The sequence below is a fragment of the Saccostrea echinata genome, unplaced genomic scaffold, assembly GCF_033153115.1.
Source record: "Saccostrea echinata isolate AGI-Se365-2 ecotype Australia unplaced genomic scaffold, CSIRO_AGI_Sech_v1 ptg000028l, whole genome shotgun sequence".
Classification (NCBI taxonomy): domain Eukaryota; kingdom Metazoa; phylum Mollusca; class Bivalvia; order Ostreida; family Ostreidae; genus Saccostrea; species Saccostrea echinata.
Window position 1 is genome coordinate 9,017,074 of NW_026889777.1, and position 21,831 is coordinate 9,038,904.

The 21,831-nt window shown below is 32.7% G+C and overlaps 1 protein-coding gene across 1 annotated transcript in view; it reads left to right on the plus strand.

Moving 5' to 3' along the window:
- Positions 1-21,831, plus strand: part of LOC133193981 (T-box protein VegT-like) — a 64,611-nt gene that overhangs the window by 5,459 nt on the left and 37,321 nt on the right. The window contains exon 2 of the mRNA XM_061329893.1: positions 17,635-17,902. Within this exon, the coding sequence (XP_061185877.1) occupies positions 17,635-17,902 (268 nt within the window). The remainder of the gene's footprint in view (positions 1-17,634; positions 17,903-21,831) is intronic.

The following is a 21,831-nucleotide window of genomic DNA, read 5'->3' on the forward strand; positions in this document are numbered from 1 at the left end:
TATTTAAAACATATACTTATTAAGGAATCCTGTTAAAAAGTTAAAACTCATATGCAAACCGTCTATCCTGCCGTTTTCACTAAATTGAAAGTGATGAAAGAATTAGAAAGACTACATGAACAATATGTTATGCTTCCAGCAGATAAGGCTTGTAACAATATCGGTTTTGTTGGTAAGGCTCATCATTGTGTTTTAGATGAACTTGGTATTAATTCTACATCTGGATTTTCTACTATACTCATAATTCACTTTTAAAGGAAGGAATTCTTCAAAATCACATTTCAGCCTTAAATACTTTTCATATTCCAGCCAACGAAAGTGAGTTCGACCTACCCTACCTATACTGGATTCCTAAATTTCATAAAAATCCATACAAAGATACATTGCTGGGTTCAGCAATTGAATTGCTCTACTAAGCCCCTATCTTTATTCTTCACAAAAATATTAACTGCTGAAAAGGAGAAACTTCAAACGTACTGTGCTACAGCATATTCTAGAAGTGGTGTAAATCAAATGTTGACTCTCAAAAATTCTATAGAACTTTACGGGAAGAAATAAGACCTTAAAATTGAAAAACAGCTTTCAGTGACTTTTCACTGGTCATTCAGTCATTGAATGGCATATATATATATATATATATATATATATATATATATATATATATATCAGTGACCTTTCAGTAACCTTTCAGCTTCAATCCAGGCACATCTCTGAGTCATCGTTCAGGAGACACATTTCAGTTATCTTTCAGTTACTTTCCTCTTTCAGTGACCTATCACTGACCTTTCAATTATTTTTCAGTCGTCCAGTCGTCATTCTTAAACTTTTCCTGGCCTTTTATTGGTATATAAGTATCTATTTTTTTACAACTTTATGAAATTATTTATATATTCAATTTTATTTGAATTGTTTCCTAAAATTTTGAACTGCGATTAAAGACGATTAAATATATGTCAAATACAGTAATAGATATGTTGAATATTACAGTTCAACTATGGACTCATACAAAATAAGATTAGTTTAGAATTTCTAATTCATTACACAAAAATAGATTTAGGAAAAGAATATGAAAACGATTATACAAAAATAATCCAATATTAATATCTGAATTCAATGAATTTTCAAAGATCTTGCTCTTTTTCTTTCTGTAAAATCGCTATATATCTGCGATAAATATTTTCACAAGCTTATTCAATCTAAGTGTAAAATGAATAAACAATTAGTCAAACATGAAAATAGAAATCGAGGATGTCGGTGATATTGCTTTTAAACAAGAAAAATCTATTTTTTAAAAAAATCAGCTCTAATTTAAGTTTTTGCATTTTTTCTTTTGTCCATCTAATGTGGTTTGATTTTATGGAATTTCTCTGAGTGAAAGCAAAGACAGAATTAATTAACTATTCTTCTTGTGGAAGTTATTTTGAATCGTTGAAATCAAATGATGTTTTAGATAAAAAAAAAATCAATTTAAAAGTATTCAATGTAATTTTCTAGAAGTAGAATTTTTTTTAAAAAAGCAGGTGTCCGTTGCCGATAATTGTCATTATCCCGAAAAGAAACGTGGAATAATTAGTCTGCCCCCCAAAATCTGCGCAATTAACATAGAATATAAAAGGTGTAAACAAGATTTATACATATTGCTAAGCATCAGGTGACTGTTTCACGATTCGATTTCTAGACATTTATTGATATTAATGGGTATAATATTGATTAGTCGCCGTGGTGTAATGGAGAAGGTAACGGTCTATCAAATAAAAGATAAAAAATCAGCCTATCAAGCCTTAAGAACTGAGATCAATCCCAGGATTTGTCACGAATTTCTTTATATATATATATATATATATATATATATATATTCACTTTTATTCACATTTTTTATTCGAAAATAGATAAATTTGTTGCCATTATAATAGGAAAAAGTAAAATAAAATTGTTAAGTCAAAAAATAAGTAGATTATTCAATAAAAAGATGTAATGAAGAGACAACGGAAAGGCCACTGTCATTCAGTCAACTGAATGGTAACTGAAAGATCACAGAAAAGTCACTTACAGGCTCCTTTCAGTCACTTTTCAGTGACCTTTCAGTGAGCATTCAGTTACCATTCCATTGATTGAATATTTTTATTTCATCCTTTGCTTTAAGAAAATTCAAAATCACAAAATGTGTCTAAAGTTGGTGACAAAAATTAAAATATGAAGAGAAGGAAGAGTAATCAAGCTCAGATGTCCATTGGAACATTATACATTTATTGACTGGGTTCGAAGGTAACATGCGATTTGTCGGAACCAAGAACCAAACTGTTTGCCTGAATAGGCCTCAGGCAAAGCGTTTGGTACGAGGGTACGCATTTTACCCGAGAGCACAGTCAATAAATGTCTTGTTATAACTTTTATTTTATTTTATTTTATTTTTTTTTTATTTTTTTTTTTTTTTTGACATACGTGTATCTTATGCTGGCTTCTTTGATATAAATTTCCTTTACCAGTATTCAGGTTAAACTCGGTCAATTCCGAACACCAACGAATACAAATGCTGATCCCGCCCATTGTGTGAAGTAAGCGGGCCAATATCTCATCCGCAGCTAGGTTAAGGACGCCAATGAAAAATACGCCTTAATATATTCTGAAAAAATGAATACAATTTTAATATTTTTTTAAAAAATCATTAGTTTTGATGAAAGTGAATTATGGTGTTGGTTCTTGTATATATTGGGTTTCTGCTGAGTTTGGCCAAAGCGACATCGCTTACATCAGCTATTTGTCAGGTGACAGGTTTAAATTAGAACATATATGTATTACTACAAAGATCGTAAAAGTTCAACGATATGCTAGTCTCTTTCCGCTATAAAATTTATTCTGTTTTGTTTGAGACGAATTCTTTATAATGAAAAGTGCTGGGAGCAACTTCCTCCTGCTCGGGAATTTTGTAAAATTTAGCCGTCTTTCTGTAAACTCCAGATATAGATGTAATACTCACTAGAATAATGTTACATAACGGAATAAATAAAAATGCATAACCAGCTTCCAACACATTTCAGAATAGTAGGAATAATAAAAAATTCAGAATTTATAGTGAAGCGGATATCGTTGAACTTTTGATATTTTTGGGGGGCTGTACCCTATATTCTAGCACGTTACTGTACAAATGTGCTCCCTACGGCTATATATAAAGTCTAAACATTATCAATTTAGTTTTACAATAAAATGTGTATAAATATATTTTAGAATATGTCTTTATTTTGGTCCAATTAAGCTTGTTTTGCATTTATTTTTATTTTTACAAACTACGACAATAGTTTGAACCACGCCTAAAGTACAGAGAAACTGCGTGTCAAACTAAGAAATGACGTCATTTCAGTAAGTGCAGCGAGATCAATCTGGCCTACATTCAACATGTTTAACATACGCTAAGTGCTATTTTGGCAAGTTGCACATCCATTTATCTTTATAATATTTTTGGGAAACGAAAGTATTTGAGTGTGTTTTAAAAAGAACGTATAGTATCTTTTCATTGAGATTCATTTGTATTATTTTAATGTGACGTCATAATAACTTTCCCGAACTTCTGCATAGGCTGACATAAATATGGGAGTCCTTAACCTAGCTGCGTCGACAGGTCCAATCTCTCCCTCCGCGGACAAACACCGATTTTTTTTTAGGACAGCTCAGTAAAACATTGGAAATGTTAGACTTTTTTTAGTAAGATTTATATAGGAACAATTTTTTAAAGGTATAACAATACAGATTGGTAGCAGAATAAACACGAACCTCTAAAAACATCAGAGGTGGGGTAAGGTGCCATGGAGGAGTAAGCATCTACTTCGACAGGTCACACCCACCCTGTGCTCCCTATCTTGATTGGGCACACGGAAAAATCCATAGATAATTCAGGGTGAAAATAATGGCCTAATAATTCGTATGAATATTCAACTTAACGATGGATTGTATTTGCTAACAAGGTCATTGTATCGACCGTAGAATTTGCGAAATGAGTTTAGATGGAACTGTTGATATCTTCTTTCATCAACTTATATGTCAACAGGAAAACGTGAAAATTTTATAAATTGTGATTGGTCAACAACAGAATTACTTTGTTAAAAATCACTCTCATTCTATACACAATTATTCTGAAGTTGACATTGAAAGGATCCTGGAGTTTCTCATTGACAACATCTTTTTACCAGGTCTTCCAACAATATTTTGGAATATTATTTGATGGCACTAATTGTGCTCCTCTATTTGCCAGAATCAAAGCTACAGGGTACCAGCTGATTAGGCAGGGGGCAGGGGCATTCACCTGGATCCTTGAAATTTTATAGGATAAAACTTAAGCATTTAAAGTTGACTTAATATTTTTAGCTTGAATAGAAAAAATAAGGAGGCGTCGGGTTTTCCGCCATCCCACTCCATCTTTAATTTGCCACTGAAAATAAAACAGGCATTATTATTACCATTGATCAGATGAAGAGATGGGCGTCGTCACGTATTGCATTATCTTAAAAGAAGGATTTTCTTTTTACTTTTGAAAAGAAAATTTTTTCAGGCCTTTTAGGTCAGTGTGATATGAGCCCCTTAGTCTGTATAATTATGTTTCCCCAAACGAGGTTTGGGAGCATATTGTCTTTACTCTGTTTCTTAATAGGGTCTTCCATCCTCTTGTATTATTCTACTGTTTCTTTTTATTATTTTTTTAAACAAATTTTATTTTCAAGATTTTTTTTATCAAGGCGCTATCTATAAATGTTTTTGGATTTTAATCGGCCATGCATTGTAGTTCCTATGTGTATCTTGCTTTTCCTCAAAAACAACCCAAAAACAAGAAATAAAACTCAATTTTTGATATTTTCAACCAATTTAATTTTAAACTAAATGTATTTTTAAATAACTTATTTATTAGTTAAGGTAGGTCGCGGGTCTTCTACATAAAAATTCTTTCGAGAAAACATATCCTGTAAATTTGATATAATGTTCCTTAGAATTTGTAGAATATTATCTATAGTGTTTTTTTTTTCTTTTTTTTTTTCTTTTTTTTTCTTTTTTTTATCAAATTTGCCTACTTAGTTTTAATGTTATATTACTGTAAACGCGGTATTGTTTTTAGAACAATTTCTACGATTTAGTGTTGAAATATATAGGAAAATAATGTTTTATGGCAGTTTTACGGAAAGAGTTTCTTTAAAAAAAGGTTGGATAACTTTTAAATACGTAGACGAATGTCAGGAATTTCAAAATGTCAAGATGAGGTAAAGTTAACACCATTGAGATAAAAAGAAATCAATATGTCTTCTCGCTATTTTTTGTGCTAAAAGTTTGCTTTTATATTGCCAAAATGTTGCGTTTATGGTGTTATTGATGACTACAACGTCATATGTTGTTTATGGTGTTATTGATGACTACAACGTCATATGTTGAACGTAATCGCGTTGATATAGATATCTTTATATTTGGAATATGCAAGATCTTGAAGGTGACATAGATGTACACTGTAATTTTGTTCATAATTTCACAAAATGCAGAAATATGTTAGGAAGGCCAGAATCTTATACATCTACACTACTACTGTGAAATTCACAAACTGTCCACGAAGTCAGAATGAATGGTATATTGATACAAACCATTCTTTGTGTATTAGAATTAATATATGCAGCGACAGTGTTAATATATTAATTCATGTATGAATGTTCATACATGAATGTTTCGGATGTTCATGTTCATTAAGATTTCAGGCATAACACATCAATTTCACTTCATTCGAAAGGGTGAAGAAAAAACACCCTATTACTGAGGAAAAGGGAGGGGGTACCGGCAATTTTCTTTTTATATTAGTCGCAAGCCAGTATATCACCCTAACTCTCAAACATTTGTTAATATTTCTTTATCAAATTTTCATACGCATAATGTAAAATACTTGCATTTAGTTTGTACACTGATAACTTTTGTTATATAGAAAAAAAATATACTTGATACTTGTATATTATTATCTGTCATATAGGTCCGATAGTGTTTGTATGAATTTATTTTAATGCATTTCACAATTTGCTAGCCTGCATATACATACTAGCGACTTCGCGAAATTCAAATACAAAATAAACCCCAAAAATTAATTATAAATAACAGGAAAATACATGGAATTAAATTTCACCGGTTTCTAGTGTTAAGGATTAATTCCATCCTGAAAATATACAAATATTTTCGCTCGGTTTTGATTGACAAACATGGTTTAATATGTACATTCTCTTTCTACTGCAATTTACGTGCGGGCACTACTACCCTTCAAGTTTTCGGCTACGCAATATACAATAACTTTCTTTTTGCATACCATAACTTTAACACTGACTCATTTTGATTTAACTTTAACAGTTAGTATCACTTAAGATATAAATATTCCTTGCATCAGGCATCGTATTTTATTATGTTTTATTAGTTTGTTTTAAAACATTACACATAATCCCTGCATAATAATCTTGGTTCTTACGTTTACGAGGTTTACATGTACGCACAATAACTTGCACTGTGTATTAATATACGAATTACGTACGGACTATTAATTGCTTTTTGAAGTAATTTTCAGATAATTAAACGGGAAGCAATGCAACGTCGCCTTTGTGACATAACTGACGTCAAAATCAAATGTGCACAAAACAACCGCTCGAATTGTCGAAATTGTGTACCGAAATTGATGACAAAAGCAAACCTGCGACCTACCTTAAAAATTAATCCACGAAAAAATCAACGACGTTGAATTATGGACATTGAATTAATTATAAGGTTTTATTTTGAAGCGGTAAAAAAACGGCAATGAATGTCTTCCCCTTTGCGTGATAGCAGCTTTTTTTTTTAAATCGCTTTGAATATTTCATTTTGATGACATGATTGCTTCCTTATTTAGGACATGTAACATTAAATTTATATTTCTGATTAATTCTACACTGCAATGGTGTAAAGAAATTTAAATCTTCCGAGATCGTTGGTTTACGTACATTAACATTCCATCTTTTTTCAGTTACAATCCATGACTATCCGTGCATATTAAAATCTTATGAGAAATTTTTGTTGTTTTTATTTTTACAACTTCTCTGTTGAAAGTAAACAAAACAAAAAAGGGAACTTGCAAATTCGGAATACACCAGGGATGGGGTATTTTTGTCACTCAGTAGCCTTTTCACGCATTGGTGAACAAAGCAGTCCCAGAGACTGTTGGGACTGCTATTTTTGCTTTCTAGAGCAGCCCCCAGCGGTCCCAGGGCAGTCCCATACCAGTCTTAAAGCAGTCCCACAGCACTCCCACATTTTGAGAAAGCATTCCCAAGGACTGCTTGAGTGTCAGGTTGGGTCTGGTTGGTACTGTACCACAGACAACAAACGTAGACATTCCTTGACTTTTGTCGAATGGCAAGTGCACGAGTTGTGTGATTTTCGGAGCATGTGTTGTTTACAGCAATTTTGTGATAAAATAACGTTGAGTAACTTTCAGTCTTTCATAACAGAAAATTTTCTTATCAGAATGAAATATATGGAGATAACAAACAGTATTCAAACTCAAATGTCGATTAAACAATACAAATTTTGGAGCAGAGCAAATACGGACCTCTAAAACATCAAAGATGGGATCAGGTGCCATAGAGGAATGAGCATCCCCTGCCAACCGGTCACACCCGCCGTGTGCTCCTTGTCATAATCATGAGGAAATAACGGATAAAATTCAGCGTGGAAATAATGACCTAACAATAAGTATGAAAAACGTTAGTCAGCATTTGACTTAATGATAAATTGTGTTTGCTGACAAGGTCATTGTATCGACCATAGAAGTTACGAAATGACGACTTTAAACGAGACTGCTGATATTCTTGTTTCATCAACTTGTTTGTCAATATCTTACCTCATTTTAGAAATCATTCATATGTAGAGCATGTTCTTGCGTATCGAATCAACTGAGAGATATAAACTACGTATGCAGGTGATGAAGGTATATTGCTGCCTTATTACGGGAAGTTGATGATTGAAAAGTTAAAGTCATCACGATTATCATAAAGCTTGGTTGTTAGATTACCATTAATGCCTTTTTCAAGTGAAATATGCAAATGTGAAACAGATGTGTCAGACTCTGTGGAATCTTTTATTTCAAGCTCATCGGGATATATCGTATCGACATGAGAATGGAAATAACCATTGTTAATTGACAATACATCGTCGATATATCTTAATGTCGAGTTGAAGGCCACAACAAGTGTTTTCTTCTTTTCACGTATAAGATTTTGAACAAATTCTGCTTCATATGAATACAAAAATAGGTCTGCTAATAACGGGGCGCAATAAATTATTATTAACTGAAGTCAATTGAGCTTTTTTTTTAATATTATTTCAAGAATGACAAATCGTAGCTTTATATCTATTTTGATAAGTTATATGAAACAAAAGATATTCAGAATAATTTTTTTTGTCATATGCAACCTTTCCATTTTCTCAATAAGGAGACAATGAGCAGCCCCATTAAGGACTTAGAGGGCTGGCTCTAACATTTCTTTTCTAAATATATCAGAAAGGAAAAGGAATTTCTGAATACTTGTTGAAGAGAAAGTATTCAAATTCATTTGAACTTTCATTTGATAACATGAAAAAGACACCGTGTCCGCGAATTAGGGGCCTAGAGGGACCAAAATCTTTAATCTATCCCTTATGAACGATCAATATTTTGCTGTACATTATTGAAGCAAAATGTTTCAGTAAACAAAACGTATCTTTATTTGGATCATATGTTACAAAATTAGGCGCAATAAAGGACAAAAATGCTAAATCTTTTGGGGGTTTTATGAGAAATATTTTGATAAGCAACATTGAACAAATGTTCAGAACAATGTTCTTAATTGTATGCAACCTTTAAATTTTGCAAAACGACACCATTCATGACTGGAAGGGCTGGCCCCTAAATATTTCTAAACTATATATATTGGAAAAGATAATAAATTTTTGAATACGTGAGGAACAGAAAGTGTTCAAAATTAGTTGAACATTTGTTTGATATCAAGAAAAGGGACTGGCGTTACGAAGAAAGGGTCCAGAGGGACCAAATGTTTTCAATCTTTAACTTTTTATCAATAAATATTTTGTTATACATTACTGGAGCAAAACTGATTATCTTGATTTTCAATCATTTATTCCAATATTTTGATTATATGTGATATAATTAAGTGTTTAAAGGCCCAGGTTGATAAATTGCTTATCTTTTCTGTCTCAAAACTGGACACATTTAAAAGAGCAATGTAGAATAAAAATGTTCGGAATATTTTTAAAAAATCACCAATGTATTTCATCTTATCAAAAATCGGATGAAAGACCCACTCGATGCTCGCAAGGAAATCGAAACTAGGTATTATTTTTTAAGACAATTTTTTTATGCACGCAATATCTCGAAAACTATTCAGTGATTTAAAGTTGATCAAACTTTCAAGGATAATGCGCTATAAAATGAAGTTGTTTCATTTGAAAGAAGTTTAGGGAGAGATTCAATTCCGGTTCCAAGTTATGGACAATTTTCTTTTTAAATGAAAATTTGTCTGCACAAATCATCCAGAACGGCTAAAGATATGAACTGGAACAGAATAAAAATGATAGACAATTACTTCTAGATGTGCATCATGTTCAAAAATGCAATTAAACAATACAAATTATAAGCAAAGCAAACACCGACCCCTGAAAACGGAATTAGGATCAGGTGCCATGGAGCAATGAGTCATCCCTACCGACCGGTCACACCCGCCGTGTGCTCTTTGTCATGACTGGGCGGGCGGGAAAATCCGAAGACTATTCAGTGTTAAAACATGGACTAACAATTTGTATGAAAGAGGTCTTTCAACACCTCGGTCGATATAAAGACAGATTGTGTTTGCAAACAAGGTCATTGTATCTACCATGTGATTTGCAAAATGTTGACTTTAAGCAAGATCGTCAATACTCTTGTATCATCATCTTATCTGTCAGTAACCTGTCTTGTTTTAATAATTGTTCGTACACTGATCATGCTCTTGCATATCAAATCAACTGGGAAACATAAACATCCTATATAGGTGATAATGGTAAATCGCTACATAATTAAGAGAAGCTGCCGATGAAAAAGTTGAAGGCATCACGTATATCATAATTGTTAGTTTGCCATCGATGTATTTTTCAAGCAAAACACTCAAATATGAAACAGATGCGTCGAACTCTGTAGGGCGTTTTATTTCGAGTTCAATGGGATATATCGAATAAAGATGTAGGAAGGAAAATGAATATTGTTAATATATATGACGTCGTCGATATATCTAAATGTCAAATTGAAAGCCACAGCAAGAGACTTTTTTCATGAAGAATTTTTTTGATTAATTCTGATTCATAAGAATACAAAGACAGATCTGCTAATAACGGGACAATATAATTACCCATGGGAATTCCAAGAGATTTTTGGAAGACGTGGTCTCCAAAGATTACATAGATATTGTCAATGAGAATCTCAAGCATCTTTGTAACTTATAAACTTACAAAAACTTGTGTGTAGAATAAGCAGATGATCAATAACAGGGTACGCAAATCTGCGTGTTCAGGTTTTATTGAAGAAGCAGTTGCCTATGATGTCAAAAAGCCTTGTCTTTAATTTGTCGTGAGTTATGGTCGTATAAGATGCTGAAAAGTAGTACTATTTGATGCTTTTGATTTTTGTAAAATTTTGTGATTTCAAATTTTGTGAAACTTCCTTGGCGTTTTAAGTATCCACATTTAATTCATACCACTTCTGGAATATACTGTTGTGCAGTACTCCCGAAGTTTCTCCTTCACTGCTTTTAATATTTTGATGAGGAGTAAAGAAAGAGGCTCGGTAGAAATTTACTAGAACCCGCTATGTATCTTTGTTTGAAAGGATAATTTGTTTGTGGGTCTTCCATCCGATTTTTGATAAGATGGTTGTTGGGAATATTAAAAATATTTAAAACGGACATATAGTTTTGAAAAATGTCATCTTAGATGATAAATTTGAACTCTTTTATTCAAATTATTTGAATTAAATGTTAATATGTGTCCACAAAACCTGGTTTTTGATATTACGTTGAACCAAAAAAAAAAATTATAACAAAACTCTACGTATTTTATAAATAGCCTACATAAATCTAGAATTGTGCATCTATGTGTTGGCAATTTGTTTAAATTTACCAGTTTAAATTTAAATCTGTACGAGGAGTAAAGTTTTGAATGAATTTCAAATTTCAATTTCGAATCTCTGTTCTTATTAGCCTTGGCAACACATTGCTCGAGACCAAATTAAATACAAGGAAGTATCTTCATGTTGGTGTTATTTTCAGTTGTAGCAAATTTTATTAAAACTCGACTAAAACTGTTCCTAGGAGAAGCATTTTGAAAGAATTTCATTTCATCAAGATATTAAATTGTTGATATCATGCTTGTTAACATCTTTTGTAGAATCAAAATCTGATATAGTTGGTGTAGTTTACTCGTGTACCATTTTTTATTCGAACAAATTCTGTAAAGAAGTCGCATTTTGAATGAATTTACAATTTTAGTAACCTTGTTAGCATCTTGATTTCATAGATATAAAAAAAAATCCAAATATGGATTATGCGTCGTAGTGTATGTCTACACGTCCATAAAAATCAGATCAAATCATGTACAGTCGCGGATCCAGGAATTAAAGTTATGGGGCAAAAAGTAGGCAGGGGGTTCTGGATTCAAGATATTTTGTAGGGTAAAAATAAGGTCTACCAAGTAGACATTTTTTTTTATTTTCTCAACGAAACTATGATTTACGCAAGCTTTGACACTTTTAGGGGAAGGGAGGCGTATGGTTGGCCGTTCTATTCACAGTTATTTATTTTTACTCGTGTTTGTTCTCCCATCTTTTCTGCCAATTCTTTTAGTCATATTTGTATTTTTTTCGTTATGTGTATTGGTATCCTTATAAGGGATATATTCAAATATGGGCATGTGTAATTTTTGTACATTGTTTGGCATTCTAATAAATGTCCATTTACGACAAATAATTTGCTGTTATATATGCAAAAAAAAAACAGAGCAGAGTAGACTCGGATTGAGAAAATAAATTATATGGAGGGAAGTTGAAGACGATGGTATAATTATTTTTACTCCACTAAAATTATTTTTATTACAGTAAATATAAAACATTGGTCATTGCTACTCACAATTAAATATTTTTACTCCAGTAAAAATCATTTGCTTTTTACTGAAGTAATAATATTTTTTTGGCCACCTGATTCACAATTAATTAATTTTACTGCAGTAGAAATATAACACTGGTCATTTCTACCCACAATTAAATATTTTTACTAAAGTGAAAATCGACCAATAACAAAGTATGTTGCATATGAAGCTTTAATCAAGGGAATTGAAGGCATGGCTAACACATCACCAACCTTAAATATAAGATTTTATCTTAAGAATAATGACTTGTATTTTTTTTCGTTCGAATTACGCGATATTTTTCAAGTATGAAGGAGTTAAAGAGAATGCACAACGTTATACACGTTGTTTATGACCATCTTCTCTGATGACGGTGAAGGGACGGTAGACCTTTTGGGTGCCATGACAACAGGTTTCTAGTTACTAGGATGGAAATTTTTGTCATATGCTGTTAAAATTTTTATTTGTTTATAGCTAGATTAACTAAATATCGAAAAATATTGAAATATAGTGGATGTTTGTAAATGCGTTATACACATGTATTTTAGGCCCTGTCGTATATTACATCAGGCGCTTTACCTCTTTCTACTTCTAAATGCCATGTGCAAGCAAGTAATGCATTGGGGCGTGGGGAAATTTCCCCGTTGACCAGTGGTCTTCTAACATTGTCTGTGATTGTTTAATTTTCTCTTCAGTGAAAATTATTAATTGCGGGTAGAAATTGTCAGTGTTATATTTTTACTTCAGTAATAAGATTAATAAATTGGGTTAATGGCCACATTGTATTTTGACTCAAATAAAGGAGTATTTTATTTTTATTGGAGTGGAAATAATTTTACTGGAGTAAAATTTTTTGTGAGTAGCAATGGTGTTTTATTTTTACTGCAGTAAAAATAATTTTAGTGCAGTAAAAATAAGTAACTGTGAGTAGAACGGCCAACCATAGGCGCGCGCCGGATGCCCCCCCCCCCCCCCCCCCCCCACTCCTTAAATCCGCCACTGCTGTAGGTAGTATATAGCTTCGAATAAAATTCATAGAATTTTTTTTTTTTTGAAAACCATAATAACATAATCCGTACACATAATGATATATCCTAGTTGTGTATAAAGTTTCATTAAGATCGGACCAAATCTGCCCGAGGAATAGCGTTTTGAAAGAAATTCTTGGAATTTTTTATTTTGAATAACACCGTTCGTCGAAAATTGAAATACAGAAACTTATTTTGAAATCAAATGAATTTTTTTTTCTATTTGCAGTAACCGTGGGGTTAACTTGTGTAGAAATCAAAAACCGAAATTCGGATTAATGTTTCCTATTTAAGTGGTCCAGTAGAATGAGTTCTAGAAGAATGAGTCTAATTTATCAAAATTGGTCCAAATCTTACGGAAAAATAACCTTTTGAAAGAATTTCATACCATAACTCCCTATGGCATCTCTCGCCCCTTTCAAAGTGTCCCGCCCCGTTTTTTCTTTATTTATTGTATATCTAAAAGTCGCTTGGCACTATTTTTATCACAGGGGCATGTGGAGAGTTATTACGTATAATACAGGTTGTCGGCCGACTTTATACATGTAACCTTTTGAAAGAATTTCACATATTTTCTTTTTAATTTATAACTATGGCAACATCGTTTCTCTAAAATCAAAATCCGACACACAGTATATTTCAAAAGCTAGTTAACACATTTGTTAATTTTGATTCAAACCAGGCAAAATTGTGGAAGGGTATGCGCGTTCAGCGCAATTATTTACAAAGTGACAGAAAGACGGATAAGAAAACCTTACTCAAGGATGAGCTGTTTTTGGTCTCTCTGCAAATTAAATACAAACATTAGGTCACATATACATGTTTATATTCACGTTCGATATTGTCAAAATTTTACACAACACATGCATATGATGTCTAATTTAGCCTTTACAAAACAGTTCTAATAGATGTAATTAGAATATAAAGTCCGCCTACAACCTGTATTATATGTAATAACTCTCCACATGCTCCTGTGCTAAAAATAGTGTCATGCGACTTTCAATGCAATTAACAAAACGGGGCGGGACACTTTGAGAGGGATGAGAGAGGCCACAGTGAGTTAATTTATTGCAAAAGCTCAAAAGCTTCTTGACATATCGCTCGGAAACGAAAGTGTTACACACATACAGAATGTATGAATTTACGACCTTGATATTTAATCTGTTGACCTCAAAGTCAATAGGGGACGTCTTCACTAGGCCACAGGGAGTTGCTATGTAAAATTTCATTGCAAAATCTCAAAGGCTTCTCATAATATCGAGCGGAAACCAAAGTGTTAAAACAGACAGAATTTATGAATTTATGACCTTGACCTCTGATCTTTTGACTTCAAAATCATTATGCCATACGGAGTTGTTATGTAAAATTTCATTGCGAAAGCTCAAAGGCTTCTCGAGATATCGCTCGGAAACGAAAGTGTCGCAGACAGACAGAAAAACAGACGGACTGAGAGACTGACGGACAGACAGACCGAAATTAGTATCCTCCACTTCCCGTGAAAGCGGAGGACAAAAAGAAAGTACAATTTAACGACTTCTGTATACCGATCCCGGCTACACAATTCTCACATTGGTCTTCTTTTTTTTTTAATTCTACCGTTATTTAATTCTTATAAAACAATCATATAAAAATCATGAGTTTATGTGTTTGTTTATCTATTAAAGAAAGAGCGCTCGCTGTTTTTCACATTTTCTTTCTAAAACAATAACATGCTCGCCTCATAGCAGCCGATAATAAAAAAGTCATCTTCTAAAGTGTATGTATTTTTCAATACTTAATTACATGTACGAGGGCTGTTAGGAAATTATTGAGACATTTACTCCATAAAGAAAAGAGATAAATTTATGAAAATTCGTCAACACATCATCAAGAAAAAATAAAACAAATATGCAAAATTTCTAGTTAATAGGATCATTAGATAAGTTCCGATGATATTATAAACTTGCATAGGCCCCTTGGCCTGCAGTAGCACAGCTATGTCATTTTAACGTAAGGTCAGCCGTAGATTTTTCTCTCATGTTGAAACGATCGGACAGCGTTCACTCTTCTTTTCTGTCATCACTTATACAACATTCTAGAAATCAAGTTCTCTCTTTTCTTAAGCGATTCTTTAAAAAATGAAATGTGTGGTACCCCAATATAAAATTACATAAATTAAAGTGTCAGATACAGTTTGACTAGCATCATGCAGAACCGAAGTTTGCACCTCAGGTCAACGTTATTTAGTTCGTAATATTTGATGGTTGTTCTACTCTGGTCGAATAATTTTTGAGGGAAAAATACCAATGAAAAAACAAATTCCTAGACATGTTTCTTCGCATTGTTATTGTTTTCGAGGGTCGTTCAGTCTGGACAGGAGTTCTCCTCAGCGCTACAAAAAAATATTTATGTATGCTTGCTGCTCCGCCTTGACGTCAAAATTCATTTTGCCGTCGTTATAACATTTCTATACCATCATGAAAATTATTTATGATCTTCGTATTTCTTTTCTAAATTCTATCTTGCATAAATAAAGTCAAAATAAAATTTAAAAATTGCATACATAATTTAAATAATATTTCCACTTACTACGGGTCCATCAGAACTTAGTACGTACATGTAGTAGTTACTGATTTTCATGGTCTGATTTCGTGGCTGCGCCGGGTAACCCTACCATTGACTCATTAATATACCATAGAAAAGAAAAAAAAACAAATTTATTTATTATTAGTGTTTGTTGATTAAAAGTAAATGCAATTTTTCGTCAAAAGACTTTCATTATGTAAGAGAATAAACAGAATGCCTCAAAAATTTCCGAACAGCCCTCGTATAGTAAGATGCAAAATGATCATGTATTGGTTTGTACTATATTGGTGTGATAAGTTGCTGTATTTTTTCCCAATGAATAATGTCTAATGACTGGAGTAAAACACCATAATTTCATCTCGTACCCATAAAACCTAGTTCCCCTTGGTACAAGATTTTCTTGTATTTCATTTTTTCCCACTGTATGAAATAATAAGAAGATGAAAAAGGCGACGATTGCGAAGTGTGATCAATCTCAAAAAATCTATAAACAATAGGACACCAGATACAGGACAAACGCCGACCACTGATAACATCAGTGTATTAAAGCAATTAAAACAATTATCATATAGTCTATTTGTAGTCCCTATATAATCTATACAAAAGCAAATGGTTCATAACACTACATATTTACATTTCCAAATGCCTTTCACCGAGATAAAACTACAAATAATATAATAGCTTTATAACCGCATAAAGCGATTTGTTCAGCACAGAACTGCATGCTTTCTCTATGTGTTACTTAGTTATACGCTGGACGGGGCTTGCTAAGTTTTCTTATTTAAGGAATGAAATTAATTGCTACCCAATTTATACGGTATAAAGTGAGTTGGAGCAGTATATGCTTTATAAACCGCGAAGCGGTTTATAAAAAGTGTAAACTGTTCCAACCCACTTTATACCGTATAAATTGGGTAATTATTAATTTCATTCCTCATAATTTAATTTTCATTCGTTTAGTGTAAGAAATAAGATGATTGCCCTTAAAAATGACTTCAAATTGTACAAAATTTAAATGTAAGGTCAGGCGGATCGATACGTTTTTGACGCAAGTCATTGTGACGTAGGCAATCCAATTTATACGATATAAATTAAATTTATTATCCAATCAAATGGCGCGTTACAATCAGAATTAAATTATTATTTAATAAAAATACTTTTTATTGAATCATGTATCAGGTAAAAATGTAGATATAAGAAAAAAACTGTCTGGGATTCTTGTTCATGATGATGGGCAATCAGTTTGCTAGCATTATCACTCGAGCAAACTGATTGATCACGTCATTAAACAAAAAAAAACACTAGACAGTTATTCCTTGTATATTCATTGGAAGCCGTTTTCACCGGAGGGTCAGTGGGCGTGCAGCGGCGATTGTGACGTCACAAAAGACAACTCAAACAACGATGTAAACATTGGTTGCAACGGTTGGAGCGAACTGTGTATCTGAGCAGGAAAAATGTTTTACAAGCCTATCGCCGGATTTTTTTCCAAACATTTCCATGTCTTATACACAACGAAAGGAAAACACGGAAGTTATAACGTAATCGTAGAAGTTCGTTCATGAAAATCGTGTCGTCATGAAGCCTGCAATGTCTTATTCATTCTATATAATAAAATAATTGTGGACTCTTTCGGTGGTGAATATGGTTTGTTCTTCACCAGAAAAATATCAATATTGACCTTCGTCTAGGTCAATATTGTTATTTTTCTGGTGAATTGCAAACCATATTCAACACCGCAAATTTCCATAATTGTATAATATTGAAACAATATTGTTTAATAAGAGATTTTCTTGATAAAAGAATATAAGTTTGTTACCTTGTTATACATTTCCAAATGCTTATGAATTTTCAGGAGAATGTTTCCATACGTCGAATTTTACTTAAGAGGCCTAGATCCTTTTGGATTATATGACGTCATTTTTGACATCATACCCGCCAGCAACAAAAGCTTTAAGTTTCTCAACAACAAATGGGTTCCGATTGCGAGAAAGGAAGAAGAGTATAAGAATCATTCCTTCAAACATCCGGACTCTCCTCGGATTGGATCGGAGTGGATGACTCGAAAGATTTCCTTTGAAAAAATGAAATTGTCAAACAAACCAAGCACAAAGCCTGGGATGGTAAGTGATTTTTCTACTTTGTAAAATAATCTAACAAGTAAAAAGGCTAAGTTGGCATAGTAATGATTAATCGAACTAAGAACAGACAAAACGTTTTAAATCTTAATAGAACTTGTGGAAAAATTAAGAATGGAATATTATATAGTATTAATTTATTAGAAGGGTACGATGGCAAAAGCAATTTGTCAGCTCCAAGGTTAGAACTGTCGTCTTCGTACCGAGGACTGTCAAAATGACCATTGCTTGAAGTCCCATACAACAATTGTTTTATTATACCCAAAATCAATCATGCTTAATAACTTTTGAACAGACCATTTATTCACCATCAACAATGGTCATTGCCTATACATGTAAAGCAACAACTCTTGAATTGATATAAATTTAAAGAACAAACGAAACAGTGATATTTACATGTAGTGTGTTTAATTACATGTATAACTTTAAATCTATATCTTATTTTACTTCACTTTGTTTATGAATATGAAAATCATACTTCGTTAATATTTTTATGTTCCCGTAATCGAAAATTCGGGGGCATATAGCATATGCTCTGTCCTTCCGTCTGCCTTTTTGTCCACACAGAATTTAACCTTAAGCATAACTTTTGATTGGTAGGAGCTAGGGCTTTCATATTTCACTTGTGCATTCCTTTGACAAGACATGTGTTTGGGTACCAACATATTTGATCTATTGACCTTGAAGTTAGACCCACTCTTGCAATATTTTACCAAACTTTAACCTTGGTCATTACTTTTGACCGGTTGGTGCCAGGGCTTTCATATTTCATCTGTGTATTCCTTGTGACAAGACCTTGACCATAATTCCTGAATAGTTGCTGCAAGGGCTTTCATATTTCACAGCTGTATTCCTTGTGATAAGACCTTTCTTTGTGAAACAACATTTTTGATCTCTTGATTGATTGTAAAATAAATTTTATCGTATTTAATGGTATATATTTCTTAATTCTACGTACTACAGATATATTTCAGAAAATAATTTACAAATGGCATCGATATGTGTATTGAAATTGAGAGAATTATAAATATGGATTCCAAAGATTTTTACATGTGTGACACTCTCCAGACAATGATCTGAAACTTGTAAATAGAGATTTTGGCTGATCAGCTTTGACCGTAGTTGATGTATGCCTAAAAACCTAAAACCACACACTTAGTTTTACTAGTGTTCAAAATCAGCTGATTCTGGGAGTACCATGTTTCTATATTATTTACGTCAGAGGATATCATACATTCCCTTGAAGAAACATTACTGTCTGAAATGTGTAAGGTAGCCTCATCGGCAAAAGTCAAGTATCGACAAATAATGGGAAATCATTAATATAAATTAAAAGAGAAGTGGACTTAAAATTCATCCCTATGAGTACTCCCGCTGTGACTAACTTTTTTTTTTCAGATTTTATGTTACCAAGGTAGACACTCTGAAATCTACTGTTAAAATATGAGTTAAACCATTGCACTATTTTGGGGTCAAAATTGTAGTAATGTAATTTTTTGATCCGAATATCATGATTAACTAGATCAAAGGCCATACTAGAATCAAGAAAGATTATGCCAACAAGTTTACCATTATCCATTGCTTGTTACCATTCATCAGTAAGTTTAGTAAGACCAGTTTGGCATAAGAGATCAAAATCTGACACAAAGTTACGAATATATTTGCGACATGTTTTACAATGATTTTTGACAAAGTGGGGAGGATGGATATTGGCCTATAATTATCAGGGTCCAGACTGTCTCCTCTTTTATTTAGGTGTTAGTTTTGCAAGTTTTAGTTCATTGGAAATATCCCCGTAGAGAAATTGATATTTATTAAATGAGTGATTTATTTGTATTTGACTGGGGCAGCGTGTTTTAGAAGACATGGACCAATAGTACATGTATCAATACCAATCGACTTATTTACATAAAGTTTGTTCAATAATAATAACACTTCGTTCTCATGGGTAAAGGGACTACAAAATTTCTCATCATGTTCAAGTTTGGTTTAGTGTAAACTGCGATAATTTCTCATAATCAAAATCTTTCCTTCTCAGCGATATCCGAGATAAGTTTGTTCGATATATCTGTAAAACTAAAACGATTGTTTTGAGGACACCCAAGAAAATTATTTGTATACTTTTGTAAGGAGCATTGATTTTTTCATATGCATACATGTAATTTTTTTACAACTATCGAAAACATTGTTTTTGATGATGAATCGAATTTACAGGGATTGGCGGGACAGTTGGTTTGTTTTCCTTTTTAAAATACGTGTGTAGAAAGAATCACTGTAGCTCCATATTCCTCAAAAACATAACAAATCATATCATTAATTTAGCACACATTGATATCTTTTTATTGCCAATAATGTACAAATAAACACTTGGAGACTAGAATTATGAGACTTCATATCAGTGATAATTTCCACAAGATCATTTTCAATAGCCTCCATATCAGGGTTGTTTCCGACATCATTCCCTCCAGCAAGAATAATTACATTAATGTAGAAGGAGACATTTATCTTAGCTAGTTTTGCACGTATATGGGAAACTTGCGCTCCTATATTCATGCTAACCTGCACCGAAGGCAGTAATCCACAGGTTCTGTTTCTCTGAAGAATTCATCTCATATCAAACGCAGTGCAGTTAAGGTGCGTAATGGGAGTATCGGTAAATTTGTGATAATGGAAAAGGTGGAGACAACGAAACAGTGATCAATCTAAAAAATACCTAACAAACAATACAAAACTATAAATAGATAGTAAGACCCCTGGAAATTCTAGAGGTGGGATCAGGTGCGTAGGAGGAGTTAGCATCCTCTATCGACCGCCCACACCCGCCTGGAACCCTATGTATTGAACAGGTAGACGGAACATTCCGTAGTCTAATTCAGTATAAAAACAAAGGCCTAACAATTCGAATGAAACAAGTCAGCCAAAAGACGATCCAATGATAGGTTATATTTGCTAACAAGTTCATTATTACTACCATAGAATTTACGAAATGTTGACTTTAAACGAGGTTGTTGACATCCCTGTAACATCAATTTATCTGTCAGTAGCCTACCTCGGTTTAAAAATCGATCGTATTCAGAGCATGTTCTTGAGTATCGAATAAGTTGGTAGATATAAACACCATATGCAGGTGATAACGAAATATTACTACATAAATAAGAATGTTGACGATGGAAAAGCTGATCATCTCGTTTGTCATACAGTTTAACTATTAGTTAGCCCTTTTGGTATATAGTCAGTAAAACAAAGAAATATGAAGCAGATGTGGCAGACTCTGTGGTGTTCTTTTATTTCGAGTTCACTGGAATATATCGAGTCGACATATGAATGGAAGTAACTATTGTTAATTGATAAAACTTCGTCGATATAGCTGTATGTCGAGTTGAAGGCCACAGCAAGTGTTTTTTTTTTTCCTTCTCATGTTGAAGTTTTTGAATAAATTCTGCTTCATAGGAATATAAAAATAGGTCGGCTAATAGAGGAGCAAAATTAATGCCCATCACAATTCCATACATACATGTAGATGTTGTCAATGAGAAACTCCAGCATCCTTTTAATATCAACTTCAGAGTACTTATGTGTATAATCAGTATGATTTATACAAAATAATTTTGTTGATGACCAATCAGAAGATTCCAAAATTTCCAAGTTCCATTTTTTTAGAAGATGCAGTTTCAATGATAGCAAAAAGTCTAGTTTTTAATTTATCATGAGGAATGGTGGTATAAAATGTGTAACAGTCATACGTTTTGATGATACTGATTTTTGAAAAAATTATGATTTTAAATTTTCTAAACGTTCCTTTGATTTTTAAAAATCAACATCTGAATTATACCACTTCTAGAATATGCTGTAGCACAGTATGTCTGAAGTTTCTCCTTTACAGTAGTTAATATTTTTGTGAGGAGTAAAGATAG